This window comes from Ptychodera flava, chromosome 5 (assembly GCF_041260155.1).
Source record: "Ptychodera flava strain L36383 chromosome 5, AS_Pfla_20210202, whole genome shotgun sequence".
In the NCBI taxonomy this organism is placed as follows: domain Eukaryota; kingdom Metazoa; phylum Hemichordata; class Enteropneusta; family Ptychoderidae; genus Ptychodera; species Ptychodera flava.
Window position 1 is genome coordinate 19,770,246 of NC_091932.1, and position 11,406 is coordinate 19,781,651.

Here is an 11,406-nt window from a genome sequence, read left to right on the forward strand (position 1 = left end):
GACTGCTTGAACATTCTTATATTGCCTTTATCACATTTCCCGGCGATGGAACTGCACAGAACGCTTACAATAGGTTTTTTCTCTGTGCAGTGTGTACGGGTCGGTACGACGATTGGTATTTCCTACATTAAACGTGCTCTGAAGTGAGAACAGTTGACGTCGTATTGGGTTCAGTTGTTGCAAAATCTATCAAAGGAGAACGTTTGCAATGGATGTAGTTGGCGTTATTTCTATCGCCAGAAACGTTTTTTCTAATCACCCTAGCACGTTGTAATTCCAGGCTATTTTGAAATTCACTGTAATTTCTTCTGAAACTCTGTGAGCTTTGGTAATAACAGTCAAATGTCTTTAGCACATGCAATGACAAATATACCTACTGTACATCTCACACTTTCGAAGACAACACTTGTATTTATATTTTTACGCTTATAAATTCATTGAAGCTTCCTGGGGAGTAACCCTTGCTTTATTGTTTTTCAATCTTTTATATTATGTGTGTACAACTTCTGGGGCAGGGGTGAATGCAAAGTTCTTGTTCTAGTCCTAAACCCATGTCGAAATTAGCCGCATGCATGTAATGTCCCCAATATTTTTATTATTAACTCAACCGGACTTTGTTGTGCGAATGAATTGTTGAAAGGGATAATAGTCCGTGTTTTGACAAACCTAAAATGAAATTAAACGTTTAAGCACCTGTTGCTGAGTGGTGAAAACTAATTAAAATGTGATAATATGATAATAGTTTTTAAATGTTTTTCACAGAAGATTAGTTTTAAAGAGCAGTGGTCGTCGCGCTGCGCGTGCGTGATTTTTTTGTTGATAAACATAAATGTTTGTAAACAAATGTCTTCTCAACTTCAATCGGAGTGAGATGGGAGCGGTCACTCACTTTGTCAACGCCTTTGTAAGTCTCAACATCATGCAATAGTGAAATATTAAGATCGGAAACGAACTTCAGTGGTATATTTCTATCTATAAACTCATGTAAGGCTACGAACATTGTCTCAACAAAACGCAACTTATAGCTCTTACAGTGACAAGCTTTCGCCTTGTTCACAAGGCATCATCAGATCCAACTGATGAACAGAATCCAGGGGTAAAGTACAGCCAACGGGAAAGTACAGGTGTGAAAAAAGGACAATAGGGTGTTAACGGAGTTTAGTGTTATGAGGAGATGACAGGAACAATAGTAAAATGAGATTGAACTGGGATTGTCGGAACTTGATCGTGTCAATTACACGGCTAGAGGTGTTTCCGTGTTTAGTCCATCGGGGAAGCAAGTGCGAAGTTATTGATCCAAAACGTTTCTCTGGCATGTACATGTAAGTTGACCGGGTCTTTGTTGGTTATTTATTCGATTTCAACAAATATGAAGTTATCTTCTGAGTGTCCAGGATAATGAGGTGCAACTAGTAGATTTGTACTGTATATATAGTGGACGTGTAATTAATATATATATATATATATATATATATATATATATATATATATATATATATATATATATATATATAATATATATGTATATATATGTATATATATATATATATATATATATATATATATATATATATATAATATGGAAATATTACAGGTTCCCCAGTGTTGTGTAGCGTGGAAATATATATATAATATAATATATATATATATATATATATATATATATATATATATATATATATATATATATATATATTCAAGTACAAAGTAATGATATCTGTTACTTAAGTTTCATGCATCCTGCAATCATCAGACAGAAGAAGTGAAAGCATTCTTAGTTCAACACTCTTAGATATGTATGATCGGGACGTAACATTCTGTGTGCCGGTGGCGTTAAAATTTGATAAATAATATTTGTTTTAGTGGTGACATTTTGAAACCAACTCCGAGCGTTTGTTTGACAGCGTAGATTTGTCAGCATTGATAATGTGTAGTTTTTCTGATATACAAAGATTACATCGCTTGCTTATGTTAGAGTAACTTGATGCTTTGTCAATAATTGACCACAATATATATACCCAGCCCAGGGGACGGACATGTAGACAACCCCCTATGCTTTGTAGAGGGACTTTGCTGCTGTGCTGATTGTTTACCAAGCTTCAACCTTGACCCGAATGCCCTATACGGTATCGTAGATAATAAGCTATTGTCAATCCTGGCAATCTGCGCAAGCATACTGCTCATGCTCAGGAAGTAGTGGTTGAGGTGAATGCAGAGGTCAGGGACGCCACTTCAAAACGTTGAGCGGTTTTGACTGTGATGTGTTCGCTAGGTGACTGGGTGCCGTACGTTGTGACTTTGAATCCGATCCAAAATCTACTATATCTGCTACGTCTTTCAGAATGACGGAGAACACAGAATCGGACGAAGATTCGGAAGAGTCGGTGGCGCCGAACACTCCTATTCTTGGAGACATTGAATCGATCGACACAGGACACAATGACCGTTCGGATTACTGGAGCAGGTAAGTTTGATATTTGTGTCCTCGAGGTCACGCCATGGTGCTGCTTAATTTGCATAAATATATAGTATGCAAATAATATTAGCATGAGGTGAGTTTACGCGGTTTTTGCACGACAACCCTATAATCGGATATGAGCGTTTATCGCCTGATTTCTCTACAGTGATTTAAGATACTCCTATACAGAATAAAACCAAAACAGGACGTGTACTAAAGAGAGAGTTGCTGTATATTCTGCTAATTAAATCTGCCAGCACATCTTCAAATATACTACGATATTGACAATATCCGGAGGCCCGTGTTTGCCGCAGAGTATGTTATTGCAGACTATGACCATTTATCTCTGCTATTCATTACGATATTCGTGTCAACAGGAACAATTTATTTCGAACAATATTTGTTTTATTTTTTAAGGAGTCACAGCTGAGCATTTTGGTATTTAATACACAAATTGATATACTTAGTTGTATAAATTTGGACAACTGGATACCATAAGCTGTCTTCCATATGCAGAAATGCACGTTAACAATATCGCTATCACGTGGACATTGGAACACACACCCCCACACGACCTGTGCTGTACTATTATTAGAACATATAATTACCACAAGCAGCTAAATAATGGTTCATCGATCACACTGACAATTCCATCGACTGTTTCGTCTTAATTCGATTTCTGAACACGTTCATAATTGTTTTGACACGCTTTGAAATCATCAGCTGGCATACAAGGGAAAGCATAAATAAATAAAAGAACGCTCATTAATTTCTTATCTTCATGACTCCAATGAGTGTATAGGCAATTCATTGCTTAGATATTATTCGTGATCAAAGCAATGGTATCACCTTGACTTGCAAAAGTTTTCTGTGTGCTTTTTTTAGGAATCAAACAATAGTATGGGGTACGGCACTGTTCTCGTTGACAGGCCTGACCTATTCTTGTCGAAATTGCATGTCGATAAGCGCCGTTGCCATGGCGAATGAATTCCACTGGGACAAGTCAGAAACGGTTCGTGTGTTTCATTTATATATATGACATTTAGATATGCCATGTAAAACCATGCTTTGTCTCGTTTACGGCGGTATTGTCAAAGTTCTTTCAACGCCCCCGTGCAATCATAATCAGTATGTCGGCTAGAAACGATGATAGATTTTTACCCAAGGCAATTCAAATGGATTCAACGGCATGGCCTGACTATGATTTTATCCTGTTGTTTCCCGATTAATTATACATGTTTTGCTTTTGTTTTCAAGTTTCCTTCGAACTATTTTCTTCGCAATTGGATGATAAAACATTCTGAACTCATGACAAATGCAAAGCGATCGCCAATCAACTTCAAAGTCCACTGTAGCAATCGGTGGAAAATCCGAATCGTTTTACAGTGTTGGAAGAGTTGTGCAACAACTTTCGAGTTTGTCATAATGTTGCCTTTCGCAAATATAAGTTTCGTCATTTTGGCCTATATAAGCTTAACATCCAATTACTTTATTTGAATTGCAAAGAAAAGTACATCAAGACAACGTGTTTTTACATAATTATATTATACATTTTACACACACATTATTGTATATGTATGTATGTATGTATGTATGTATGTATGTATGTATGTATGTATGTATGTATGTATGTATGTATGTATGTATATATACACACACATACATACATACATACATACATACATACATACATACATACATACATACATACATACATACATACATACATACATACATACATACAACAAAGCTGAGTCGTATTTCTTTCGTACAGGGTCTAGTTCTGTCCAGTTTTTACTGGGGCTATATGGCGACACAAATACTCTCTGGATTTCTGAGTGATCGCATTGGTGGTGACCAAGTGATTACCTTAGCAACAATGTTTTGGGGTCCAATGACGATAATTTATCCTTTTTGTGCATATGCCTTCACTGACAAGTCATCACATCTTACATTTCTGGTAATAAACAGGGTTATCTTCGGTGCGGTGGCAGGCAAGTACAGTTTGGTTTGATTCGTGCTAAATATTAATTTAAAGGCACGTTTTGACATTCAAGTTAAAACAAAAACTGCATAAAACACGCATAAAAATCGATTTTCAATTCTTGCCCAGTTTTCGGCATGGAGTTATTATTATATACTGAGAATTATCAATTTCTATAATTACGCAAAATATGGTAAACTACTCCATTGTTGTCAATGAATAAATCAATCATCATATCAATTGACATTTTACATCTGAACATTTCAGAAAAAGTGTATTCATTGCCTCAATATGATGACATTGAAGCTGTTTCCTTTAACATGGGGTTAATTTGGATATACTTTTCAATTACTCTCTTGCTGTGTTCAACACAAATAACATCGGCTCTCGTCATTTCATATGATTGAGGAAATGAATATTAAACAAACATATTTGATATAAATTGATTTTTGCTTTATCACCAGCATTCCATTTTCCAGCGTTATCAAGTATCTGTGCTTCGAAAACAGTTACAGGGCGTAGGTCTTTTTTATTCTCCGCTCTAGACTCGGGTGCCACAGTAGGGTAAGTGACGATTCCACTTTTTTGTAAATGTTATGTACCATTGCGAAAATTTGCTTAATATTTACGTATGTACATATGCGCATTTGCATGTGAATGTTTGTCTATCTATCCATCCATCCATCCATCCATCCATCCATCCGTCTATCTATATATAGTCATGGCATATTTAAATGACCCTGACTTGCTACACTGATAATCAATCGAAAAAATCAATTTCGGATGAGGCAATAAAGCAAATCAAGACTAGACAAGGTACTTATTTTATATGGACAAGACAATATGGATAAGTTCATACATTTTTTTCACAAATTACATGTATTGGTCAGTTGTATTTAATGATGTTGAATCAAATACTATTACTCATTTGTTGTTTACTCATAACATCTTCACATACGGTAAATTTTAAAAAGTAATTTTTGAAAAGGTTACCAAAATATGCTGTAATATTTAACAAACTTGTTCATTCAAAAACAAAATACAGCAAACCCATTACAAATTATTTCCAATGTTGTTCCGTATGACTGTATGTCCCTCTGTCAGGTTTTCTGTCTGTATGTCTGTCTTTCTGTATATCTATGTTTCTATTCGTCAATCAATCTATGTGTCTGTCTGTCTGTTTCCCTGTCTGTCTATTGCTACCTCCATAATAATCGAATTAGAAAAATACGTACCTATATATGCCTATAGTGTGGCATGTTACGCATTCATGTTCTGATACTGTTAATATCTTTGTACTCATTTGTTGTTGATGATTCTTGACAATCCTTTGTTAAGGACTGTACTCTCAGGGAGTCTTGGGTCCTACCTAATGGACTATTACGGTTGGCAGATGAGTTTCTACGTCTTTGGAGCAGTCTCCACTATATGGGCAATAGCAATGCGGATATTTTTGATGAGGAAACGGTGTTTACATCCCTGTGAAAACCGTATCAGGAATTACGCACATGTTGAGACGGAAGAGGGCCCGGTGAAAAAGTCGAATATGGAGATATGGAAACTTTTATTAAGAAACAAATGTTTTTGGTGAGTACTGATAAAATTCTTTGGCAATTGTTAAACTTGGTCCTCGTTTTGCAACTGGTCTGACAAAACAATTCAAACGACAGGCCATGATCAATCAAATCGTGGCTATGTATTAGTGACACTGTGGAGCTTCTAGAAATTTTTGAATTATTATTTATATATTTATTTGTGATTTATTTATTTATTTATTTATTTATTTATTTATCTATTTATTTATTAGTTTTCTTGTTTGTTTGTTTCGAACTCTGATACATATGTGATACATTTTAAAACCGTACCGAGTATACATCCACACGAACAAGAAGGTTTTAGTGAAAAGCTACAAAAAGTAGTGACATACAAAGAAGCTAGATAAAAAAGTGAAAACCAACCACTACTAAAGTTAAAAAACAAATGATTTTAGTGTGTCTCTTATACATTGAAAAAGAACATTCAAAAAAGCGATTTGTTAAAATATCTTATAGATAGCATCTGAATATGATTTTAAAGTGAATTAATGGCAAACTAACTCGTCCACAAAATAAAATGTCGTTTTCTGTCTAGGCCCTACTATTCATTTCCAGTTTTTAGACAATGCTGTTTTTTCTGCTTGCAATTGGAAGTCGGCGGTATAGTTGCTATTAAACGATAATGATGGCACAATACGTCACTTATTAAACACAATGGGTTGTTATCATAGTGAAAATTGCCACTTTATGGCCAACTTTTTGACAGATTAAACAGAAAGTCCGGGTCTGACATAGCGTGTGTGAACTGTTTTCATCAAAGGGTGTGTCAATTTACAGTTCACACATTGTGTCCTACTAATGCATATAGCCAGTAACAATTGTATTCTTTCTTATTAATAATCATGAATCAATACAATTATTGACCATGCAAGCGTCGACTATCCATCTTCAGACGGAAAGAAAATTTCTAATCTTAATCAGTGCGATACCAATGGCTGAACCCTATATGATATTATTGTAAATGACAGGGGTTGTGAAAGTTTACTTCGCGTCCAGTGTCACATTTAAATCACCATGATTGCGAAATGTCTCCAATTCGTTTGCATTACTGCCATTCACCTTGGCAATTGGCGATCTTTCGAAAGAAAGACGAAGTAATGTGCGCCTAGTATACTTAAGAGGCATAATGTGCTTGTAATACTTGGTTACTAGTGCAGCAAATATCGCTTGGAAGTGCGCAAAATGCCAATCGACCTCGCGAGCAGGCCTGTGTATTTGACTTAAAAGTTGATCCGAATTGCTCTGTGACAAATGTTTGCCTGAAGAATCATACTAGTGATCATGGTTTTCTACTTCTACAAAAGACTTTTTTTCTAAAAACACCTTTTGAACGCAATACAATCAGCACCTGTGCTCAGGTAACGTTGCATCGTCCTACTGCACAGGACATGACCGCTATTCGCCAGTCAAGCCATAGAAAGACTTACCCCTGTATTTCTTTCCCCTATGCAGGGCAATGATCTTTACTTGTACTGCCGATTCTTACACGTTGTTCCTCGCCTTATCTTGGTTGCCAACATTTTTCGGCGAGCGTTTTCCAGAGGCAAAGGTAAACTTTTCTACGATTGACCGGTCTTATGTCCAATATTCTACTGTATTACATGCCATCTTGTTTTTAACAGGAAGATTCATGTTAAGCTAACAGAATTACGACTTATGTTTGACATTTCTTTCAATAATACGATCGGTGAACGAAAAGTCTGTTTGTAAACATATTGCCTAAACGGGACAACAGCGATAGGTTCTGAAAAAACCCATTCATTTGCCTTTTTCCGACACCACAGATGAATGCCATTATACTTCGTAAAGTAGGTAGAACTAAGAATTGTTAGCCTTGTAAACACGATATATTGTGTTCAATGTGTAGAGGTTTAGTATAATGATGAGTTCTTGTTCGGACTATGATCCAGCTGTTGGACATTGCCCAGAAAAGGTCGTGTATCGGTAAGTTGAACCTTACACCAGCCACTTCGGCTTGATTTCGGAAGTTGAACAACAAAATTATGTTACACTCAGAACAGAAAAAGGTATATAGTTGATCGAGCGCAAATCATGATTAAAATCGATGACCAAGAGGCCATATTTCGCTATTTTTCTTTGTTTTGTTAAGGTACGGGTCTCATAATGTCAATTGTTGTACAGGGATACTTGCTTCGAATGTAACGGACTGCATAATTATGTGATTTCACGGATTTTAAATCCGGAAATTCCGAGATGGAGAAGATGACTAATGTTTTATTCCATCACAGGGCTGGGTCTACAACGTGTTACCGTGGACTTTGCGATTATTCACTGGGTTTGGAAGTGGTTGGATCGCTGACAGACTCATAAGCAGCGGATGCAGCAGGACCGCAACCAGAAAATTCATGCAAGTGAGTCCTGAAAAAAGACCTCAATCATATGGATTGAGTATGCCTATGAAAATATTTGTTCGCATTGTTTAGCACGAGCACAAGAGGTTCATCTTGACAGTCGAATTCATATTGACTTTCCTATTCTTTGTTTGTACAACTTGATATCAGTATAGTTTGACTTCATTCACTTATGGTCGACACAGGCGTAAGCCCATCCCCCCCCCCCCTGCCCCCGATCATTTTTTTCTCAGAATAGTATGTGATTAGCAACTTTTCCCTAAAACAAAGCTATAGAGTGCATTTGTGGGATACTGACTTGTGCGAAATCTACCTCCAGACAAGAGTACCTTCATAGAAGTGTCCCTGCATCATGAAGTGACCCTTTGAAATGCAGTCACTATTGAAATGAAACTCAGGAATTTGAATCGACCGATTCGAAGCATGAAAAACTGAAATGCATGAATAAATTGCATAAATGAAATGAAAGAAAAACAGAAAATGATGGCAAGGTACAATGTATCAGAGAAACAAATCTTCAACAAAAGAGTGCCGGAGTCAAGTTTTGTCGTAATTACAATATATAACACAGACCATTTTTTTCAGATCCAGACATTTCTTTGTAGATTTTTCTCAAAGTTTTGTAAAAAAACTGTACCCAATACAATTTTATGTGCCTTTGGTCCAACGGTACCGAAATAGTTACAGAAAAATTAATAAAAATTGGTAAAATGTTGCGCTGAAATTTAGATGGCGGGAAAACTTAGGATACAGCACTTAATAAGGATTACTGAAATTATATTGTTATGGGTAACAAAACACTTATATGAAAATAAACGAAGAGGTGGTGAAAAAAAGGATACCAAGAGTTCAGAAATTAAAATACATACAAATGTTAAAGATTATACTCAAAGTAATTTAAATCTATATTTTCACTTTGGTTTCAGTCGATCGGAGCGCTTCCCTATGCAATGACTTTCTTTTGCCTCGGTCTGACTGATTGTTACGTCAAAGCCCTCGTGCTCGTTACGTACGGACTGACCATGGTTTCACTGGCAACGGCAGGCGCGTACACAAACACACAGGACTTGGTCCCGGCTCATGCCGGTGCCGTTTATGGTGAGGAGGTTTTTTTTCGTGATCAATAAAATGATAAAAAGTCTAATTTGTGAAGGTGTTTCAACGGTAAGTTCGGTTCGATAAACATATAGGTCAATATCAAAGGCGCAAAGCTTTTTGCTGCTCTTTTCGTAAGTTTGTTCTGCATGCATTTTTAGACATTTTTAGGCAATAAAGCACACCCAGCCACGGTATACCACGAGAGTTTGACCAGTTCACGACATACGTGCACTCGCTAGCGCTCGTGCATATATGAAGTGAACTCAAAATCGCGCGTTTGCCAGCAATGGCATATTACGAATATACCACAGTTGTTTTTGCGTCTCGACCAATCAGATCGCAGTATTTGCGCCATCAATATACTGGTATGATATAATACCCAATATCGCCTCTTCCTGTGTCGTAGCAGCATAAGTTTTATTTGTGCTGGGTCTGACACGAGACGAAGTCGAGTGTCTGAAGCAGCACAAATGGCACGAATGCTGATAAGACGCAAGGAACAGGTGATATTGTGTAGGCCCCATAATAACGCAGTCATTTTGTTTGTTTACGTTGTTTACCATCAAATTGCAAATGTAGTTCGGGAACACTCTAAAACCGAAGACGTTTGCCGTGAAATATCACGACTGATATTTTTCGTTAAACGTCACCAGGATGAAGCGATATAGGCATAGGTATATGATAAGATCATAATGTAAGCTTACAACATTCGTGTAGATATTTATTCAATATGCATCGCACAGTTTAGCAGAAATACCAAAAATGAATATAGGGCTGATATTAGAGACAATGTAGTTTTTGTTTGACAACAAAAAACAGTATAATATTATTTTCCTGAGAATAATGACACTGAATTAAGATTATTTTACCTTACCTAAATACAGGTGTTATGAATTCCTTTGGAGCAATACCTGGTTTTGTGGGTGTCTACGTCAGCGGTCATATACTGGAATATGTCAACAGTTGGAGTGCCGTATTCAGTTTGACGGCGTGCATAGGCCTGTCAGGTTGGCTTGTCTTCATGGTCTTTGGAACTGGAAAACGCCTAATGTAACTCATGCGTTTGCGTGGTCAACTTCCAGTTTTTGAAGTCCATCTTACCAGCAGCTGTTTGAATTGCCTCTCGGGTAATTCAGTCAGGACTAGACGAAGTAGTGCTCCACTTCAATCTATAGGAGGCTCACATGTCTACCATTGATCATATAAAGCATGGCTAAGATACATGAACACTCCGTTTGATGTCACAATGCGAGGTGTAGTACAATTTCTGGAGGACATGCACACTCTGCATGTAAGGTTTTGCATCGACATGCACTTGCATTTTGTACCTACACGCTGACTTCACAACGCACGAAGTTTATCAATAAGACACTCTACGTCATCCTATCATCATCTGATACAAGGTCATATTTTTGCGAGATATTTATCAGTTCACGCAATGTATGGCGTTCATCAAGTGACTTCTTATCCTCGAACGACATGGGTCTTCTTGTTTATCCACCTTTTATGTTTGTGAATTTCCTCAGGTTTCCTGGCAAGTCAGTTGGTTTATTGTTATTAATAATTGAAATACAAATATGTGAAATCCTGATAGTAGAAACAGGCCAAATTTGGGTGGAGCGGACATTGTCAGTTTCGGGTCAGAATATATGATGTATTATTTATTTACATGCAGAGTACATGTATGCTCATTAGACGGGCAATCTACTATCAGCGAAATGAAGTAAAATGGACAAGGAAAGTGAAGTATGCAGCCGGGTATTTCAGACCCAATAGCGATATGGTGACGAAAATTTGTTGCGAAATCATTATATGTACAAAACTTGACACATATTGAAACACACTCTACAATAAATACAAAATTATTCCGTATTTAAAGTTAAATTTTTGTACCCTCTG

At 36.8% G+C, this 11,406-nt stretch overlaps 1 protein-coding gene across 5 annotated transcripts in view; it reads left to right on the forward strand.

Moving 5' to 3' along the window:
• Positions 1-11,406, forward strand: part of LOC139133197 (voltage-gated purine nucleotide uniporter SLC17A9-like) — a 37,694-nt gene that overhangs the window by 14,794 nt on the left and 11,494 nt on the right. For 2 of the 5 annotated variants that reach the window (XM_070699635.1, XM_070699634.1), the window contains exons 2-9: positions 2,342-2,464; positions 3,344-3,470; positions 4,233-4,452; positions 4,907-5,006; positions 5,781-6,029; positions 7,490-7,586; positions 8,287-8,409; positions 9,336-9,507. In XM_070699635.1, coding sequence (XP_070555736.1) covers positions 2,343-2,464; positions 3,344-3,470; positions 4,233-4,452; positions 4,907-5,006; positions 5,781-6,029; positions 7,490-7,586; positions 8,287-8,409; positions 9,336-9,507 — 1,210 coding nt within the window. In that variant the 5' untranslated portion in view covers position 2,342. Of the gene's footprint in view, positions 448-2,341; positions 2,466-3,343; positions 3,471-4,232; positions 4,453-4,906; positions 5,007-5,780; positions 6,030-7,489; positions 7,587-8,286; positions 8,410-9,335; positions 9,508-10,391; positions 11,392-11,406 lie in introns of those variants that run through there. The other 3 variants (XM_070699633.1, XR_011552546.1, XM_070699636.1) reach the window with 3 other exon arrangements.